This window comes from Crinia signifera, chromosome 5, assembly GCF_055691185.1.
Source record: "Crinia signifera chromosome 5, ASM5569118v1, whole genome shotgun sequence".
Classification (NCBI taxonomy): Eukaryota; Metazoa; Chordata; class Amphibia; order Anura; family Myobatrachidae; genus Crinia; species Crinia signifera.
The window spans coordinates 56,286,202-56,308,350 of record NC_139221.1 but is presented as its reverse complement, the minus strand read 5'-3'; the positions used below and the strand labels follow the sequence as shown (position 1 = coordinate 56,308,350).

General features: G+C 43.8%; 1 protein-coding gene across 12 annotated transcripts in view; it reads left to right on the top strand.

Annotated features, from left to right (window-relative positions):
• Positions 1–22,149, top strand: part of STAU2 (staufen double-stranded RNA binding protein 2) — a 296,288-nt gene that overhangs the window by 166,582 nt on the left and 107,557 nt on the right. For 9 of the 12 annotated variants that reach the window (XM_083187269.1, XM_083187268.1, XM_083187265.1 and 6 more), the window contains one exon: positions 16,333–16,643. In XM_083187269.1, the coding sequence (XP_083043395.1) occupies positions 16,333–16,643 (311 nt within the window). Of the gene's footprint in view, positions 1–16,332; positions 16,644–21,388; positions 21,412–22,149 lie in introns of all 12 variants that reach the window. The other 3 variants (XR_014474843.1, XR_014474842.1, XM_083187267.1) reach the window with 1 other exon arrangement.

The window sequence follows — 22,149 nt, the reverse complement described above, 5'->3', positions numbered from 1 at the left end:
ATCTCCGACCCTGCAAATGACCAGGGTGGGAGACCCGGAGTTTAAGATCCGGAACGACCCTTTCATACAGGAAAAAACCCTGTGTAATAGAGCAAATCTCTGGGTCTAAATTTTACACCCGTAGATTTGCTCTCCTGTGTGAAGTGGAGTCTGACAGCGGCGGCCGAATATCCCGGGACTTCAAAAGCCGGGTAATCGCCGGTAAATGCTGGGTTATTTGTCCGCTGCTGTCTGAAAGCTGTAATACTAGATTCATCTTATTGCAGAGTCAGGGTTCACCACTGCATCCCATCTTCTAGGTCACTAGATGCTGCAGCACAGCCTAAATATTACCTGGAGTGAGCCATCCTCTCCCCTTATTACAGGTGTTCGCAGGGGGCTTAGAGGGAGAATACAATAGCGTGCTAAGTGCAGGGAGGCACCGTGCCCGAATCTTGGCGAGCGCAGCAGTACACAGAAACATAGAAACCTAGAATGTGACGGCAGATAAGAACCACTTGGCCCATCTAGTCTGCCCCTTTTTTAAACATGTTACCGCAAACCATATTTGATCCTTATGGTTTTGTATACCATGTCCATGTCGACTACAACAAAAAAGGGGGTAAATTGGTTGTGTTGACCATGTCGACCTAATGCACGTCGAGCTTGTTCACGTGTCGACCTTTTGACTGCCGACTAATAGCGTTCAACCTTTTGATTGTTGACTGATACCCCTTTTACACCAAAAATCCTGGATCCGACCCAGCATTTGGAAGAAGGATCCAAGCCGGGTCGGAACCGGGATTTACGCCATTTACACTGCAGTGCCCAACCGCATTGTAGACGGAGGCAACGCTTGGAGATACACCGATCGCCGTGCTGGGTGCAGGCCAGCACCAAGGTAAGCTGCTGGGCTACCCCCAGCCCCCGTGCAACCCCCCAGCCGTCGGCCGGGAGGTGAATGGATGCCGCACACAGGCCTCTACCCAGGTCCTAGCCGTGTTCTACCCAGGTCAGGACCTGGGTAGAAGCCCTGTGTAAAGGGACACGGCATGACAGATTTACACCGCCTCTGAACCGCCGAAGACCCGGGGTTTTGAGGCGGTGTAAAAGGGGTATTAATGACCCATACCCAAGACTATTGATGTGGTCTTGTTAAATGTATTTAAAGATAACTCACTAATGGAGTATCATTGTTTGTGTCACTAAGCAAGGTCTGGAGATTTTCTCAGCCTGTTTTTGTGCTGCATGATCATTTACAGTTGTCAATTCACAAATATTCTGTAATAAATTCCATATTAGCCAAACAACAATTAAAACGCCGAATCTGATATTTTTTGTTTTGTTTCTTGCAATATGTTCTGCTTCTTATGTAGGTGGTCGCCAAGCAGTTAAATGCATAACGTTTCTTAACTAAACCCTGTGGTCAAAGATTAGTCTTCATTTCATGCTCACGTTATCTGTTCCGTCTTTGATATGCCATTTAAAAAGAAAAGATTGTCAGTTAATCCTTTTTTCTGTGAGATTACATGTATTCATGTGCATTGCAGGGTGCATCATTGCATAATGAACACCAAATTGTGTTCACACCCATTGAATCTGTTCCCCTCCCAGGGTGATGATGTGTATTGTACCTGCAGGGGGGCAGAACCTTTTCTTTCCACTCTTTGATAGGCTTCCTAATGTTTTATCAGCTGAATATCTGCTCTGATCAGTCTGTTTGTTAAGACGTTTCAGCGTTTTGTTTTTTTTCAATGATGAGAATCAGAATAAAACTTGTATTTAACAGAAGCATATGTCCCTTGGTAGGTACCTTCTTTGGGTGCAATTGTGGTTTTAAGATAACCAAATCTGTAGATTCAGGTGTGTGGATCACATTGAAGTGTTTAGCAGCTCATTGAGCTATTAAGGTCTTTACCTGTATGTGTCTAGATTTGGTCATTTTGTGTTTTCTGTTCTCTGCTTCTCCGATGTTCTGCCGTTACCAACACTCGCCGTGACTTTTAAGCTGTTGCATAGTGCGCAAATATGGCATTCCGGATGGTGACATCTGGTAACAATAGTGGATATGGTGACCCGCAACTACATTTGGGGAAAGGAAAGCTTCCCAGAACAATTTAAAGAACGTGTAAATACACGTTTACTATAGAAAAGAAGTGGAGAAGTTGTTCATACTGTATCACCAATTAGATTCTAGATTTCCTTTTCTAGGTAGCTATGAATTGTATTGGTTGCTATGGGCTTAATTTAATGGTTGCTATCTGTATGTAGACAGGTGGAAGTGATGTTTACTAAGTTGTTAAACATAGGGTGGTGTTCAGTCCATGGTTCTGACTGTCGGAACATCCTGACAGCCAGAATTCAATGTTCTTTTTTTGAAAACACCGGCCGCGGATTCGACAATCCATACCCATTTCCGACAATGCAGACTCTCCTCATTTGGAGTCTCTATAGGGTGGCGGGTCTGTAGCAGGCGAGTCCTGGCCGGGGTTAAATGCCTTAACTGCTGATATTTCCACATTCTAAATATCTGCAGACATTGAATATCTCACATAAATAGACTTGATGTTCCCAGTGCATTCCCTCTTTTCAGCTTTCTCCATCGCTTTTTTGTATGCCGTGGTCCTGTGCATGTCTCATTTAAATCAACTGATAGATCCTTTGACCTAAAGGCCCCCATACATTAGGCCGACTTGTCCGAAGGACAAGTCGGACCTAATCTACTGACAACTCCCCTGGGGGGGTCACATACGATTGGCACTTGATGTGCCAGGTTTTGCATGTGATAAATCGCATGCGATTTATCACATGCAGTCCCCCCGGGGAGCTGCTGTCAGCAGGAGCCGGGAGCTGAGCAGGGCATGGGGGCTGCAAGCAGGCAGCGGACGCAGCCTGTAGTACCTGCGGTGGAGGGAGTTAGATGCCGAGCGGGGGACTGCAAGCAGGGAGCCAGGCAGGGGAGGCAGTGGGCGCACTGGTCCAGGCGGTGAACCCCGCGAGGGGACCAGAGACCGGGTAGCGTAGGGGAAGCCGGGCAGCAACGGGCAGACATACAAATGAATTAACAGTCAGTGATTGGCTGAGAGCTCTCAATTACTGGCTGTCCATTAATTTCTATGTGCCCGGCTTCCCCTACGCTACCCGGTCACCCCCTGGAACTGGAAGTATCTATTTGCGGCATTCCCCCCCCTCCCCCCTGCCCAGGATAGTGTGCCCACTGCCTCTCTAGCCCGGCTCCCTGCTTACAGTCCCCCGCTCGGCTCCCTCCACCGCACGTACTATACGCTGCGTCCCCTGCCCACCTTGGGCTGCACATAAGATTTAACAAATCTTATGTGCAGCCCGTCCGACCTCCCGACCCGATGCGCACGGGACCGCGCATCGGGTCGGATGGGATGTCACGGCCCGATTCCTCCGAATCGGATCAAATCGGGCCCAAATCGCAAAGTGTATGGCGGCCTTTAGTGATCAGGTTTAATCAGGAAGGTCTTACATCTACACTTGGTGCAATTTAGGTTAAACTGATCATTTTTTGTGTCTCAAGCATTCAGGTCACATAGAAACATTGAACCTGATGGCAGATCAGAAACACTGGGCCCCATCTAGTGTTCCCTAAACAAATGTACACCCACACAATACGGTTAACCTACCAGTATTTGGGGATTGTGGTAGGTAACTGAAGTACCCAGGGCACAGAGAAAATATGCAAACCATACACAGATAGCTGGGAATCAAGCTCATGACCGCAGTGCTATGAGGCAGTGATGCTCACCACTGCCCCATCTGAATTTCCTCAGTCTCTTAGAAAAGAACAGACCACAGATTTGTATGTTTGAAAACTCATGTAGTAGTAGTGACTGAGCCTGGAAACTAATGATTTTTAAAGTACACACTTTGAGCCTCTGTCTGGCAGGGTGCACAGCAGCTGGACAGCCATAACAGTGTAATCCTGCTCTAAACAGATAAAGACTTATTGGACCAACTCGGAGGCATTAGCACTTCTTCATGTTTTTGGGCCCAACTGTATTCTCACAAAGGAGAAATGGTGCATAGTATAATTTATCTGTTATTGTTAATTAACAGAAAAAACCTGTAAGGTCACATAAAAGGTGGCAAACACAACAGCCATTGATAAGCTACTCCTGGTTCTCTGTATGAGAAAAGAAAACTTCTGTATTGCTGTAGGAATTTGTTAGCTTGCCTTTGTTTAAGGCTTGTTGGGTCTGAGGTGATAGTCCACAGACAAATCCAGCAGGGACAATGCAGGTGCCAAAGCCAAGTATTGAGCAGTTTGCAGATTATTAACGCAGGTTATGCAGTGTGGCATACTTGCTGAAGTTCAAGGTGTGTTAGTAGACAATCATTTATTGTAAAGCACCCTCGTTATAAATTATTCAGACCCAAGGTGATCGGTTCCACTGGTTATGTACACTACATAGCATGTAAGATCATTGGAGCAGGGCCCGCCTGTACGTGCAGCACTCGTCTCCCGTACTTCAGTTCTTCAGCTCTCTCCTACTCAGCCCCATCTCTTCTCATTCGGAATCGCTCATCTCTTCCAACAACCGTAGTAGTAGGCGGGCAAATCCTTTGCTTTCTATATCAGCCATATTGTGTACTGAGAATTGTGCTGCTAATCGTAACCTGTGCTCTGTGTTAGTTTCTCAGTTACTGTAATGTCAAGTACTGTGTACCCTGTATTGTTCTAATGTGTGCCGCATGTAAGGCACATTATAAATGAAATGTATTAATAATAATACTGTATCCAGCTGGACTAATGAGGCCTACACATGGGGCAAATTCAGGGCATTTAACACAATATGATTTTTACTCTCTATATGAAATATTTGCACATATATAAATATTTACTTTTATAAAGTAAATTTTATGGTAATTACAATAGAAGCTATGTTTTAATTACTATTGATATTCCAAATTTAGTGGAGCCTTATCACAGAGTCCAACAGTGCACCACACAAGTCTCTTTCTTTTCACCTTCTTTATCTATTGATATATATCAAGAGACAGGGAGCACCATCCCGAATAGTAGGGCAGTAGATAACAAAGATTAGTGCTGATCATCCAATCCTCTTTATAAATTGGCCACTAGATGGCGTCTGACAGAGAAAGTCAAGTGTTGCTCTGTTCCAGCCTGCACAGTGCTGGCGCTGACATTACTGTTATGATGTTCCATCTATTTGACGGTTAACTAGTACAATATATTGTATTTGAGACTTGACAATTTTCTATAGTGCAGAAGATGGACTGCAGGTGACAGCATATGGTGGGCCTAGTTCAGACATGGACACAAATGCCTTCACAGAAGCTGTGTGGGGAGTATGCTAATGTTGCAGCCGCTAGGATTAAGATGATCCACTGGGGGATGTCTCAGATCCACCACTAATGAGGCCTATACACAGGTAGATGTGCTGACCCAATGCTAGATCGGCTCAGAACGCTCGGCAAGATCGCTCAGAACGCTCAACGAGATTGGAGATTGTTCAGGACACCGCAATGTGCCGCTGAGTGATCAGTCAGGGCCAGTGTTCTCCAGTGAAAACACTGGCCCTGACCGGCCATCTAACTAGATTTATCCAGCATTGTAGATATTAATCGAAGAGCGATAGCGACCCACGGGGCCAAGCATTGCTATCGCTATGACCCCTACAGACGGAGCATTGTGGGGGCATTTTCTAAGCGATTTAGTTATATCACTTAGAAAATACCCTCAGATAAGCCAGTGTGTAGGCCCCTTAAGATGCAGACTTTGGATGCACATCGGCTGATATCCGAGTGTCTGAGTAGCCTCATGATCACGCAGTATAGCTGTCAGAAGTAAGGTGGCAGAACCATTATAACTGCATATATGATCGCAAGTAGAGAAGCACCCCTGAAATGGTTGCATTGCGTCTACGAGTGAGTTGCAACTTCCCTGTTATATTCCACAAACGCCCCCTGCTTTTTGTAAAGAGCTTGTTTGTAACTGTTTTTCTCAAATTTTTAGACAATTTTTGTGTCTTACAACACTTAAAGAGAGTCGATACGTTGAAATATGTGACCAAACGGAGTACATTATCTATTGATCTAGCACTGGTTGCAATATTTAACAAAGTTCATATGTTGACCACTTTACTCTTAATAATGTTCTTGTTATGTCTCAGATCTGTCGCTCTCTGCAGTTGAGCAGCTGTGTGTGGGGCACTTGGCGTGCCAACCCAGTCTAAGTGGAGAGCTGGCAAGTGTCCGCTCTTGGGGCACTGGCTGGTGTCTTATTGCAATAGCCTGTGTTGTGGTTCCATATGCTTCTCTTCCGAATAGAACCGCTGTTTATTTGGCGTTTTATTTTGTAGCCGGCAACAAAATAAAGAATTACTTAAAACAACTAATGAAAATGGAATTTCACTTTGTAAACAAAGCATGCTTTTAATTACACGATTCGTACACTTGTGATGTTGCATAACAATGCAGTCCACAGGATATACATTTTTTTTTTTTGTATTTGTTTAATCTATCTGAAACCTTTCCAAGTCCATGTCCTAGACATCATTCTGATGCTTGGGCAGATCACACAAAACCACGGAAAGTGCTTGCAGGCCAATGCCTAGAGTTTGTTTTTCGTTATTAATACATCAAACAGACACACATCTGCTGCCTGGTACTACTTTTATAAAACACTTTACAGTGTGTACAATCAATCACAGTTGTTCAGATCTCTAACGCTCATTCAAATCTATCATCCTTGGTTTCCCTGCTCGGCACTGGCACAACTCCTTAGGAAATTACATGAATCACAGCATTCTTTTCTGATCTGACCCATTTAAATCAGCTTCCATTACAGCTCACAGAACATCTGCATAGCTAAAAGAACAAAATTCATGTTCCGTGTATGTGCACTGCATATGAATACATTCCATAGGTCAGGTGAATGGTGTAAGGTGCTTTGGCACTGTTACGTAAGAGATGACATCTGCCTGTAGTTTGTGTGTTTCATTGCTTCCGAACATAATGTAAATAATGAATTATTAATAGGCCTTAAGGGGCGTACAGACGGTTTGATGCAGCGGGCGTCAATAATGATTCCATATCGATGACCGCCGGGGCCAGGTGGCAACCGATATCGAAACGGGAGGGAAAGACGGCGCACAAGGGAGGGGCAAATGCCGCATACTGTAGAGCAGCATGTACTGTAACTGCCTTCGATCTTCCAAAGTAAAGCAGAAATAGACTTGCAGGCAAGTCTTTTTCTGCTTTCGATCCCAGAGCCGCGCATCGAAGTCAAATCTTCATTGAAGGCAGTTAACACACTTCGATTCAGGGTCATTTTCAATTATATTCGATGGAGCAAAATCAAATCGAAAATGACCCTGAATCAAAGCTTGTGTATGGTGCATTAGGTAAACTTGGCATTGGTTCAAATATTTGTTGGCTAAACTATGGTATCAATGGCTCGAGGGCACATGAAACACTGAGAGGTCTATGTACTAAGCATTTGAGAGAGATTCAGGGTGTGTTTGAAAAATGACAGAAGCTGATTGGCTGTTTCTCTGGGCCATATTCAATAAGAAAAATTTGCCATGTTTTATGGCGAGTTTGTGCTATTTTCGCGTTGGAAGGAGCATTTTGCTCTCCAAAAGTGAACCACCCTATTCAATGTGATATTTTCGCCGTCTTTCTAAGTGATTTTCGCCGTGTCTCTCCGAGTAGCAATTCTCCATCTTTTCATGGAGAACTGGAATGTGAACTTTTAAACTAAAAGTTTTTTTTTTTTTATTTTGGTGTAAAAAAATCAGGATTTTTTTTCTGTGAAGGGGCATGTTATTTTTATTCATGTGCTTATAGCACATGAATATATATTTAATTAAAAAAAAAATATTTTTTAATTTTTTTTTTTTACACAGAGCAGCCAGCAGGGGGCCGGAGCTCTCGAGCCGCTCATTAGATATTCATATATGCACCGCACCCGATCATTACATATGCACGATCGGGTGCAGTGAATACTGGGTCCCCCGCTGGCTATAGGGGGGGGGGGGGCAGCTTGTGCTGCCTGGGTTCCGGGGAGCCCTCCTCCCCTCCACATATGTTCTGGGGCAGCCAGGGAGACTTTAATCTCCCTGGCTGCCACCATCCCCCGGCTCCCTGCCGTGGACGCTCGTCCGCTGCAGGGGTTAAGACTTGCCGCGAGTGGCGGCGAGTCTTAACCACATTGAATAGTGGGAGCAGGAGTGTCAGCGAGCCCTCCGGAACAGGGCGAGTGCATGGCGAGAGAAAAAATCTCTCGCCATGCACGGCAAATTTTTCTCATTGAATATGGCCCTCTGTCCCCTTTATCTGTCTCCAGCAATGGTGGATATAGGCCCTTATTCTAGTTCACTTGCAAAGGCATATTCCTTCTCAAATGGACAAAACCATGTGCACTGCAGGTGGGGCAGATATAACATGTGCACAGAGAATTAGATTTTGGGTGGGGTTTTACTTCAAAGTGAGATCTATATTGCAGTGTAAAAATAAAGCAGTCAGTATTTACCCTGTACAGAAACAAAACAACTCACCAAAATCTAAATCACTCTGCACATGTTACATCTGTCCCCCCCCCTGCAGTGCACATGGTTTTGTCCATTTGAGGGATAGTGTCCTCAACCTCCTGGTACCATGGTGGATTTGATATTTGTATCCAAAATGGAAGATGGAAAGGGGGGTTCAGATGAAGATAATCGGGTCTGCAATCCAGTAGTCCTTGGTTGTGAGGAGTGCTGCTCCTCACAACCAAGGACTACTGGATTGCAGACCCGATTATCTTCATCTGAACCCCCTACAAATATCAAATCCAACATGGTACCAGGAGGTTGAGGACACTATCCCGCTTCATCACAATCAGCGGTAGGAGTTGGTAATTTGTGTCGTCTTGGGCCACTCCTTGCAAAAACTATCTTCCATCTTGTTCTCACTCTGGACCATTGTTGTGGGGACTTTTGTTGCTTCCAATGGACCTTTAAAAATCGTGAATCTCCAGGTCACTCCTTAAAAACCGCGTGGTTGGTGAGGACTTTATGTTTTTATTACTGGCTTAGTGTGTTTTTTAGTATGCATTAATAAATCATTGTGATAGAACCTTCCAATCTAGTTTTTATATATGTCTTGACAAAGGTTTGCGTTATGGACCGAATCGTCGACTTGTGATGATTTTACAGAGTGGTGAGATTAAAAGCTATTATTTAAGAGGAAGCCTGTTGAGTGCACTCCTTTCGCAGGTGGGGCTGATGTTACATGTGCAGAGGGAGTTTCATTTGGGGGAGTTATTTTGTTTCTATGCAGAGTAAATATTGGCTGCTTTATTCTTACACAGCAATTTAGATTTTAGTTGAAATACCCACCACACAAATCTAACTCTCTCTGTACATGTTACATCTGCCCCACCTGCAGTGCAAATGGTTTTGTCCATTAAGATTGTCCATTAAAGTGACCCATTAGAATCACGCTCTATATGTAAATATATAAATATTCAAGAAAATTTAGTAGAAGTGCTAAGAAAACAGGACCCCGAATCACTATTTTTATCTCAGGATCTGCCAAAACATCTGATATCCAAATTTTATCAGGTGTGTTTTAGTAATTTTATCGGCACAATGCCTACCTATACCCTGCCTACCTATACCCTGGCTTGGCATAAGGAGTTGGGCAGATCAATGTAACAAAATATTTAAATTCATATTTGCATCCTCCCCATCAGTGCAGACACTAGAAACTCAATATAAGATAATGTCTCCTTGGTATAGATGCACCTCCTTAGTACTCCAAATGAATCTAACTCTACCAAATGTCTGCTGGAGATGCAACCAGTCCCGGGCAAACCCGACACATCTGTTGGTCTTGTCCAGTCATCCTAGAGTACTGGTGTCAGATTCATATTACAAATTATTAATTCCTCACTCTCCTTCAGCCTGGAATTCCGGTTGCTTAGCCTGACAGACATGCCCATCTCACAATTCAAGAAATCCCTAACCAGACATTTACTGAATGCAGCCAGAGCGATTATACCTTGTCACTGGAGATCTACTGCACCCCCTCCCCTTTCTCAATGGTTTCGGAGAATCGACTTCTACATGTCCATGGAAGACCTCACATCCTTTTTGAGATATTCCTCCCAAACTTTCAATGCCACATGGTATAGCTGGTTAAAATGGTACATGGTATAGCTGGTTAAAAGACAAAGAATCCCCTGATTACTCCCTACACACCATGTCTGGTCAGGACTCTACTATGCAGTGATCTTTATGTAAATCCTTCTCATACCTCCCACTCTCTTTTTCTTTTGCCTTTTCTTCCTTTCTTCCTTCTTATCGTCTTCTATTCCATTTTTTCTTTGGAATAGAAATATGTCCAATTTTTCTTATTTGGCAGTGTGTTGTACATTGTCTATGTCAATACCTTCGTATGTAGCGGAAGAACGATATTGTGTCATATTCTGATGTTGTTCTGCAACTTTAATTCATCTGGAAATATGCGAGGTGTGTGACGTCAGCTCCAAGCCAGATATGCCTTTTTCCATCGCACCGCCGGCCTCTAGTCTTCCAGTTGATAGACGAGAAGAACGGATGATCTCGTATCTGCCTACAGTGTTCCTGTCTCTTCATTGGGTTCTTGCATAATAGTCTCTCAAGGATGTCCCTGATATCTGGATGGAGTTTGCGTGGATACTGGATACTTCGGTTCATCATAGACCATGGAACGATACACCTTGTTGGAATTCTCACCACCATAAAAGGGGTGGGATTCGGTAGCCGTTTTAAAAACTACTACCCCAAATGCAAACAAGTCTACCGCAGCGTTGTATGGGATGTTCTGGGGCCATGTAACCATTACTACCGACATCCTCTGAGACCGCCTCATTGCCATGGACATTCATCACCGAGAGGCCAAAATCGTTGACCTTCACATGGCCAGCTGCATCCAGAAGAATATTGCCTGGCTTGATGTCCCTGTGGATAATACCTCACCATGGAACGATACACCTTGTTGGAATTCTCACCACCATAAAAGGGGTGGGATTCGGTAGCCGTTTTAAAAACTACTACCCCAAATGCAAACAAGTCTACCGCAGCGTTGTATGGGATGTTCTGGGGCCATGTAACCATTACTACCGACATCCTCTGAGACCGCCTCATTGCCATGGACATTCATCACCGAGAGGCCAAAATCGTTGACCTTCACATGGCCAGCTGCATCCAGAAGAATATTGCCTGGCTTGATGTCCCTGTGGATAATACCTCTCGCATGCAACCATTACTACCGACATCCTCTGAGACCGCCTCATTGCCATGGACATTCATCACCGAGAGGCCAAAATCGTTGACCTTCACATGGCCAGCTGCATCCAGAAGAATATTGCCTGGCTTGATGTCCCTGTGGATAATACCTCACCATGGAACGATACACCTTGTTGGAATTCTCACCACCATAAAAGGGGTGGGATTCGGTAGCCGTTTTAAAAACTACTACCCCAAATGCAAACAAGTCTACCGCAGCGTTGTATGGGATGTTCTGGGGCCATGTAACCATTACTACCGACATCCTCTGAGACCGCCTCATTGCCATGGACATTCATCACCGAGAGGCCAAAATCGTTGACCTTCACATGGCCAGCTGCATCCAGAAGAATATTGCCTGGCTTGATGTCCCTGTGGATAATACCTCTCGCATGCAGAAACTGCAGCCCACACAGTATTTCTGCTGCTATAAATCTGGTAGTATCAATATCAAATGGGGCTTTGCTGTCTATTAATTCGGACAGATCTCCCCCTCTTAGGTACTCCATAACCAGGCATAGATGGCTGGGTGTCTGGAATGCTGCATATCCGTGAGTGAGGAACGCATTCTCCCTAGTTATTTTCAGGATCTCTTTTTCTACAAACATTTCCTCACAGTCCTCACATTCGTCCAATAATTTCCTCTTGTCCACTATTCTCACAGCCATCTGCCACTTGGTGATTGAATGGGAAGCTAGCAACACCTTCCCATAGCAGATAGAGACTAATGAGTCTAGACACATGGGGAAAAATTCACTAAACCGTCTTAATATAAAAAGAGGTGATGTTGCCCATAGCAACCAATCAGATTCTGTCATTTCATCTTCAAAAATGATAGACCTTCTCTGATTGGTTGCAATGGATAACATCACCTCTTCATTTTTAGAAGCTTTAGTATGTTTACCCCATAGAATACTGAACAATACTGACATTTTATAAGAACACAAGTATGTCTATATAAGATAGATTATATGGAACTAATGGGTATATATATATATATATATATATATATATATATATATATATAGTTCCGTGGATTGACCGCACTCTCACTTGTGGAGTAAAGTATTCGTGGGGTGCGCATAGAGGGTACAGAAAGGATCCGTGCCGTCAAATGTAGTAGAGTTCTCCCATCAGGGAATGTGCACTCGTTACACTATCAAAGAGACATGCTCTGATAAAATTCAAAATGGGTCTTTTAATTCATAGGAGAATATCAACAGCTTGTGTCAAAATCTGTGAGCCCCGACGTTTCGGTCCTACATCTGGACCTTTATCAAGGAGCCTGTAATTCACATAACATAAAGCATATCACTAACATGTGAATGCATCAATTGCTCTGAAAACAGAGCACAAAGAATAAATATCACAACAGGTAAAAGCCATGTACTTACATAAGCAGAAGAAGTCATACATTTGCATCAGTTCAATGGAAGCAGATCAGCATGGTGCAGGAACGCCGACCATGTCTGCAAACTGCCCAGGCCCGGACTTATATACCAGAAACCAGGAAGTCACGTGTGCGGCATTTTCCCGCCATTGTGCGGGTCATGCCGGTAAGCAGGAAGCTACTGTGTGGGTTAGCGTGATACACTCATCATACCGGATATCCGGTAGATGGAACGCAGGCGCAACAAGAGATACTGGCCAGATAAAGGAGTAGCACGCAGCGGTGAGCCGCATCGTTTTGCGTGTCATCTAACCGGAAGTCGGGATTGGGAATCAGCGTGGTAGGAAGCCAAACTAATGGATGGCAATCAGCGGTGAAACGCACTATCCTGCGTGTCATTAAACCGGAAGTCCAGTCTATCAAACAGCGTGATATAGGGCCAGATAGTTTATGATGTTTGCGCATGCGTCCTAAACTAAGTCAAACGAGGCTGTACACACTAGGAGATATTGGGACGTGACTTAGCGTTTCAAGTATTGCCGGGGACCTGCTGTTACAATAGCTTCAGAACAACATACGTAATAGGGTATACAGTCATGGATAATTAATCACAATATCCATGAAAAATTTTCACATATAAGGTATATAAATGCAATCCATTACTGAAGCTATCATGCAGGACAATTTAGATCTGGGATAAGTGAAAAACCAGTGTGTACATAAATACAACATTAATATACTATCACCAAGGTTCACAAAAATATGTAGATAAAATATAGAAAAAATATATATAGAAAAAATATATAGAAAAAATATATAAAAAAAGAAAAATAAATAAGAGAAAGAAAAAATACAGAACGAATCATATCTATAGGCGAGATTTCCAAGAATATGGTTCAATACATGTATAGTGCACATAATATACCATATGTGTAGTAAAGACAGCCATTATGGACTATATAAAGAAAATTTAGAGAAAATTTAACAACGCACTACTGATGATCGTGGTAACACCAGTTGTTTAAGTCCAATTGTTCTATATAGATTGCACTTAAACAACTGGTGTTACCACGATCATCAGTAGTGCGTTGTTAAATTTTCTCTAAATTTTCTTTATATAGTCCATAATGGCTGTCTTTACTACACATATGGTATATTATGTGCACTATACATGTATTGAACCATATTCTTGGAAATCTCGCCTATAGATATGATTCGTTCTGTATTTTTTCTTTCTCTTATTTATTTTTCTTTTTTTATATATTTTTTCTATATATTTTTTCTATATATATTTTTTCTATATTTTATCTACATATTTTTGTGAACCTTGGTGATAGTATATTAATGTTGTATTTATGTACACACTGGTTTTTCACTTATCCCAGATCTAAATTGTCCTGCATGATAGCTTCAGTAATGGATTGCATTTATATACCTTATATGTGAAAATTTTTCATGGATATTGTGATTAATTATCCATGACTGTATACCCTATTACGTATGTTGTTCTGAAGCTATTGTAACAGCAGGTCCCCGGCAATACTTGAAACGCTAAGTCACGTCCCAATATCTCCTAGTGTGTACAGCCTCGTTTGACTTAGTTTAGGACGCATGCGCAAACATCATAAACTATCTGGCCCTATATCACGCTGTTTGATAGACTGGACTTCCGGTTTAATGACACGCAGGATAGTGCGTTTCACCGCTGATTGCCATCCATTAGTTTGGCTTCCTACCACGCTGATTCCCAATCCCGACTTCCGGTTAGATGACACGCAAAACGATGCGGCTCACCGCTGCGTGCTACTCCTTTATCTGGCCAGTATCTCTTGTTGCGCCTGCGTTCCATCTACCGGATATCCGGTATGATGAGTGTATCACGCTAACCCACACAGTAGCTTCCTGCTTACCGGCATGACCCGCACAATGGCGGGAAAATGCTGCACACGTGACTTCCTGGTTTCTGGTATATAAGTCCGGGCCTGGGCAGTTTGCAGACATGGTCGGCGTTCCTGCACCATGCTGATCTGCTTCCATTGAACTGATGCAAATGTATGACTTCTTCTGCTTATGTAAGTACATGGCTTTTACCTGTTGTGATATTTATTCTTTGTGCTCTGTTTTCAGAGCAATTGATGCATTCACATGTTAGTGATATGCTTTATGTTATGTGAATTACAGGCTCCTTGATAAAGGTCCAGATGTAGGACCGAAACGTCGGGGCTCACAGATTTTGACACAAGCTGTTGATATTCTCCTATGAATTAAAAGACCCATTTTGAATTTTATCAGAGCATGTCTCTTTGATAGTGTGGCGAGTGCACATTCCCTGATGGGAGAACTCTACTATATATATATATATATATATATATATATATATATATATATATATATATATATATATATATATATATATATATATATATATATATATATATATATATATATATATATATATATATATATATATATATATATATATATATATATATATATATATATATAACTTTTTTTGTGTAATTAGTGCAATTAGATGTGTGAAACATAACCAGAACTATAGGGTATACTGACCTGTGCTCCACCGCAGCAACTCTACCTCCCCTTTTTCATCGTAATAGTTTAGACATTTTTCCTAGTTAATATTTGAATACATTAAACAATTCCCAGCTGTATTTTCCAGGATATAATGAACCCCCAGAATTTCACAGCCTGGAGAAAGGATGGGGTCATTTAACTTCGGGTGGATCCTACAGTATTCTCCAGCAGGACCAGTATTATTATGTGTCACACAGTCACAGGAGCAGAACCTCTGCCTACAGATGGAACTGGCTTCATGCTTGTAGATGGAGCAGTAGGAAGGGGGCGCACGTGCACGAGACGCTCGCGTGCCCTGTTCTGACGGAGCTTTCTGACGCCGCCCTGGTCCCCACACCACCCTGAACCCTCCCCCTAACCCTGCCTGCCTCCCTCAAGAGGAGACGAGCAGGGTCACGCCGCCGAGTGGGCATGTTCTGGCGAGCGATGGCAATGAAAGAGAGGGGCTCCATCTGTAGGTCCGATATTCTATGACTACAGCTAACTGCGGTTATAGATGCCATTCAGCATATGGTACCTACAAGTATTCAAATACAAAGACGTCTTGAGGTCGGGGCTGTTCTTAGTCAGGTATACGTTCATTAGGTTGATAGTGTTCCTTCTAGGAACTTCGGCAAGCAGGGTGCCGCTTCAAAGGGGGCAGACCGGGCCCGCCGACGTCACTGTTTTGGGCTGTCCCGGCCGCTGCCACCAAGAAAAGGGCCGGGCCTGCTGCCGCCGTCACAGAAGCAAGCAGGAAGGCAGGCTGTTTTAGCAGGGCGCTGCCAGAGAGGCAGGGCAGGGCGCATTTTGCCCTTTAAAAATCAGGCAATGACCCATACCCCTTGGTCATTGTGCTGCCTCACATGGCAGTGTCCCCTACACAAACCACCACAACCATCTGTACGAGTGACCTGCACTCTAAAAACTAACACTGGGACTTTCATCATTATTACACAATGTATTTTCTACAGAATTAAACTGTTATAAAAAAATATAATATATTATTGCATTGTAATAAATATTTATTTTTTTGTGTTATTAATTTATATAATAAGACTTTTAATGTATTTTTTTCCCCAACAGCCCCAAAAGGAATTCTTCATCTTTCTCCAGATGTCTATCAAGAAATGGAAGCCAGCCGCAGCAAAACTGCCCCTGCTCCGGCTGTCAACTTTCTGTCATCCAAAGAGTTGAGCCTGGCATCCAGTTCATATTTTAGCACGCCAGTCTCCCAAAGTTGCACAGCTGCAATTGCCAGAGAGCTCCTGACCAATGGCAACTCCCCCACGGCTGAAGCTATTGGGTTTGCAGGGAACAACAACATGGTATGTTCCAGCTCTACAGTACAACCATCCAAACAGCTTGAGTATCTGGCTGGCATTCAAGGCTTACAGGTGAGCAATAGCTTTATCTCTCTCTCTCTCTCTGAGACTATGCAGGTGCATCATGCCATTGCCAAATAATGTGTCGGATGTCTACAGAAGTCAAATCGTTAATGTTTCATATACTGTTTTTTTTATCTTGTATTCTGCTAGTTACTACTACAGTACAGTGCTTACATGGGTAACCTTTGTGGTTTACGGTTTTGAGCGGAGTTAAATAAGTTGTTTTTAAATGCTAAATAAAAGAAACACTGCTTAATGTCAAATTATACAATGATTCATGTTTCCAGCATTTGCTGTTACAACGTGTTCTCATATTTTCATCATTTTGAGTACATGTTATTTACATGGGTTATTGGGGGCTTTGTGATGGTGTAACATGCAAGTTTGTTTTTCATGTGTTTCTCGCATATTACATTATATAGCAATCAGGACCTATGGTCCTTACAGATGCGGTCTTTTCCAGTGAGTAGAACAGGTCTCAATTTTCTACTGTATTCTGATATGTGGAGAAAGCCCTCATTGGTAATGCTGGGGTTGTTTGCAATGAAAAGCTTTTGGGCCATGTTAAATGCTTCAGAAAGAATGTGTGCATGACTAAGCACAGCTGGTAATTGTGCACCAATGGCCTGAAATGTATTATGTTTCCATAAGCAGATGGGATTGGTGCTCTTACCCTAATATGCGCTGGTGATGGTTCTCCACCTAATGTGTGCTGATGATGGTGCTCCCTCTAATTTGCTCTGGTAATAGTGCTCCCCCTAATGTGTGCTGATGATGGTTCTCTACCTAATGTGTATTGATGGTGGTGCTCTCCCTAATGTGCACTGGTGATGGTGCTCCCCCTAATGTGTGCTTATGATGGTTCTCCACCTAATGTGTATTGCTGTAACAACACAAGTAATTAGTAAACTGGCGCAATAAGGGAATTAATTAAATAATTAGCAGCCTGTGGATCCCCCGGAGACCATCAAACTCCAAATGTGGCACAGATATTTACAAAAAAGGGGTTGGGGAACCACTGGCGCTTCAGAGATAGGTGAGGCGACTGGGGTACCCGATCACTTGTTTCAATGTGTATATGAGGTCTCCTGGTGGTGCTCTCCCTAATGTGCACTGGTGATGGTGCTCCCCCTAATGTGTGCTTATGATGGTTCTCCACCTAATGTGTATTGATAGTGGTGCTCTCCCTAATGTGCACTGGTGATGGTGCTCACCCTAATGTATGCTGATGATGGTTCTCCACCTAATGTGTATTGATGGTGGTGCTCTCCCTAATGTGCACTGGGGATGGTGCTCCCCCTAATGTGCACTGATGGTGGTGCTCTCCGTAATGTGCACTGGTGATGGTGCTCCCCCTAATGTGCACTGGTGATAGTGCTCCCCCTAATGTGCACTGATGGTGGTGCTCTCCCTAATGTGCGCCGATGTTGGTGCTCTCCCTAATGTAAGCTGGTGATGGTTCTTCACCTAATGTGCACTGGTGATGGTGCTCCCTCTAATGTGCTCTGGTTATGGTGCTCCCTCTAATGTGCTCTGGTGATAGTGCTCCCCCTAATATGCACTGATGGTGGTGCTCTCCCTAATGTGCACTGATGGTGGTGCTCCCCCTAATGTGTGCTGATGGTGGTGCTCTCCCTAATGTAAGCTGGTGATGGTGCTTCTCAGCCTTTTAGCGAAGACCAAGTGTACTATCTGTTCTTGTCAGTGGGTCTGGACTGACTCCAGCCAGGGAATAGGTAAAGACTGGGGGTCTCACCGAAGATGGGCTGCTGGATGGTAGGGGAGAAACACTAGGACCGAGTAGATTGCTCTCATTACATGGGGTTTATGGCCCCTGATGTAGAGTCAGCGAAAGCAGTGTTTAGTAATGCTGGGAATTGGAAAGGACCCTAGATACAGGCTGGAGAACCGCTTGGTCCAATGCTGGATGTTGCCTGAAGCCTAAAGTGTTATTTGCCCCTGCTATGCTCTGAGCCAATGGTACCTGAACATGCACTGGTGATTAAACGAACACCTTGCACTAGTAGGGCACCTTTACTGTGCACTTTTGACTAGGGCAGGGACAATTTTTCATTTCCCCACCCCAGCCTTCCAGGGGGGAGGCTTTAGCCAACCCTGGGGAAGTTGGGACAACCCCGAGCCCCAAGACAGAGGGAAATGCACTGGCCCCCAACTCTTTTGGTGGCTGAGGGGATGTGGACTCGCTGTGGCGTAACATGGCCCTTCTACTTTAGGAGAGGGTCCAAAGTCCTATGCTCCCACGGCATGTTTTCTGTCACACACTGGGTGTTGAAACCACACACTTCGGGCAAGAAAAGCTGGTGATAGGGCCTGGTGATCTGTCGCGTGTGATCTGCACACAATGCCGTGCTCAGAGTGCGCGCGCAACAGTGCTGTTGTCTTCGGGGCAGGCGGTAGCCAAAATGTGGAAGATGTGCTGGGCAGTGATTGGGAGGTGGCTATTTGAACTCAAATTATGGTCCATTGAGTTGCCATTTTGCTTGTTCTACCAGCTTCTGGGAAAAAGTGGATTTGAGGATCTAAGCGCAAATACAAAAGGTGTGCAGCTGGGTTACTGTAATGACAGTGTTTTTGACAACCACCACCAAAGAATACAGCGCTCCTTCCTGTTCACAATAAGTGTACATAGATGTTCCAATCAGGTGTACATCCAGAAGCTTCAGATGCTGAAGGAACCTGAAACAATACAAATTGCCTCCAAACACCCTCAAGGATGAGGTGTATGGTGAATGGAGACCGTTCAAACAAATTTGGTGCAATACGTCTGGTATCCAAAAAAGTGAACAATTTATTCAGTTTAAAAACACTCACAAAACATATGAGGTATAAATGGCATGTAAACAAATCCCACAGAAGTGTGACACTTCTGACGAAGGACCGAAGCGTCCGAAACGCGTTGTGTGTTGGAACCCCCACTGTGGACTTCCGCTGCTACATCCCCGTCGTGGTCGAGGTGTCCTGAGCCGGCTATCGGACCCTTTCCATCTATCACCGTGGTACATCTTTGGTGGTGAGAAGAACTTATACGGGAAGCTAGCCCAGCTGTTGTTGCCTTGTGGGATTTGTTTACATGCACCAAATTTGTTTGAACTGTCTCCATTCACCATACACCTCATCCTTGAGGGTGTTTGGAGGCAATTTGTATTGTTTCAGGTTCCTTCAGCATCTGAAGCTTCTGGATGTACACCTGATTGGAACATCTATGTACACTTATTGTGAACAGGAAGGAGCGCTAGTGGTTCTGTAATATTGTTTGTTCACTTTGTTCTAGCAGCTTGCAGAATATTCTATGGTCAGACAGTGAAACTGCACCTGTCATAGAGCTGCTGCAAGTTTGACTGTGCAACTGATGGCGGGATAAAAGGATAAACCAATCAGTATAACATTGTGCATGTTTGCTACAAGGGGGCATCTCCGTCATTTCACATTCTGCCTTACAGATATACAAACGGTATGGAGTATTGCCCATGTGCCGAATGTTGGAGTTGGGCGACCACCAATAGAAGTTCTGTGTGTGCTTTTGCGGGTGACTGATTCAGGCACATAATGTGACTTTGTGATGGTGCTCCCTTAATATAAATTGGTGATGGTACATCCATAAAGTGAGGTGGTGCTGGTGCTCCTAGAATAGAAGGTGGTGATGGTGCTCCCATAAGTAACATACTGATAGAGCTACTGTAATGTAAAGAGCATTGTTCTGTTCGTAAGAAAAGAAAAGTCGTAATGTTCCTATAATGTAAGATGCTGACCCTAAACCCATAATGTATGGTGGAGTGGTGTTACCATAATGTAAGGCAGTGCTTCCCAACCCTGGTCCTCAAGTACGCCCAACAGTGCACGTTTTCCAGGTCACCCGGCAGGTGCACTCATTATTCAGTCACATTTGAAAAGATCCACAGGTGGACCTAATTATTTTGCCTGTGGTTCTGTGTGAAGACCTGGAAAATGTGCACTGTTGGGGGTACTGGAGGACCAGGGTTGGGAACCACTGATGTAAGGTAAGGACTCTTTCCCCATAATGTAAGGCAGTGTAGCTGCCCCCTGTAATGTAAGACAATGACTCTGCCCCTGTGATGTAAGACAATGACACTGCCCCCGTAATGTAAAACGGTGACGCTGCCCCCGTAATGTAAAATGGTGACGCTGCCCCCGTAATGTAAGAAGGTGACTCTGCCCCCATAATGTAAGGCGGTGTAGCTGCCCCCATAAGGTAAGATGGTGACTCTACCCCAGTAATGTAAGGTGGCAAGGCTGCCCCTTGTAAGGTGGTGCCACTGCCCCCTTTATCGTAAGGCACGGACGCTGCCCCCTTTATCGTAAGGCGCGGATGCTGCCCCCTTTATCGTAAGGCGGTGACGCTGCACCCTGTAATATAAGGCGATGACGCTGCCCCTGTAATCTAAGGTGATGACGCTGCCCCTGTAATGTATGGCAGTGACGCTGCCCCCTTTATTTTAAGGCAGTGGCACTGCCCCCGTTATGTAAGGCGGTGGTGCTGCCCCTGTATTGTAAAGCCGTGGCGCTGACCCTGCACTGTAAGGTGCACCTATAATAAAATGTATATTTCCCCAATAGACTAATGCATAAATAAAACGAGGTCTGATGCTTTAGCACCCATTTGTCTGTGTAAGGAAGAGCTGCGTCCACAGAGTTAGTTGACAAAAATAAAGGCAGAATTTGTTTAGGTGATATTTTTTAAACTTAACACTAACCAGATGTTTCTTACCTTGCAGGATCCACTAACCAATTATAACAGGTAACTTATAAAAGTAAATTGTTCAGTTAGTAAATCAGTGTGCTGCTTAATCCATGTAGATGGTCTCTGGTCAACTGAATTACAATCTCCAATAGATAAGGGTGATTGTAGTTCCAAGTGGCACATGTCTCGTAACCTAGCAAGTTTATCTAATTCCTTTCTTGGATCGAAATATGATTAATCAAGTGTTTGATAGAGAAGCTGCACATATTATACTCTGAAAATGGTAATATTGCACTGTAATCCGTTATATAATATCAGGCCACTTCCTGGATAATGATCAATGTTCCTCCAGCTCAATGTCCGGTGTCACCATCAGATCTGTCTGCCATTGCACTGCAGCAGATTTATCTGTGCACTTTGGATTTTTGCCTCTGAAGGATACGTTCTCCTCCCTTCATCTAAACCTGGACACTATCCCAAGTGCTGTCTATCTAACAGATTCATTGTTTGGCCTGGTACCCAATATGCCTTTCTCTTAATTCCTGTGGGATACCAATACAGTTTGATTACCTACAGGTTACATCTATCTCACAGTACATCTCTGCTGCTTAAAGTATTGTCATTTGAAATTATGTTTTGATTTAATTCAAGTTGTATGCGATTCCTGCCACTATGTTTGCGCTCAATTCAGGTATACAGTACGGAGCATTACACTTATACAGACAAACGTGGACTCCTGGCATGTTAGATCAATGGATGACCATTTCATTTTGGGAGTAAGGATTAGGTATCGAT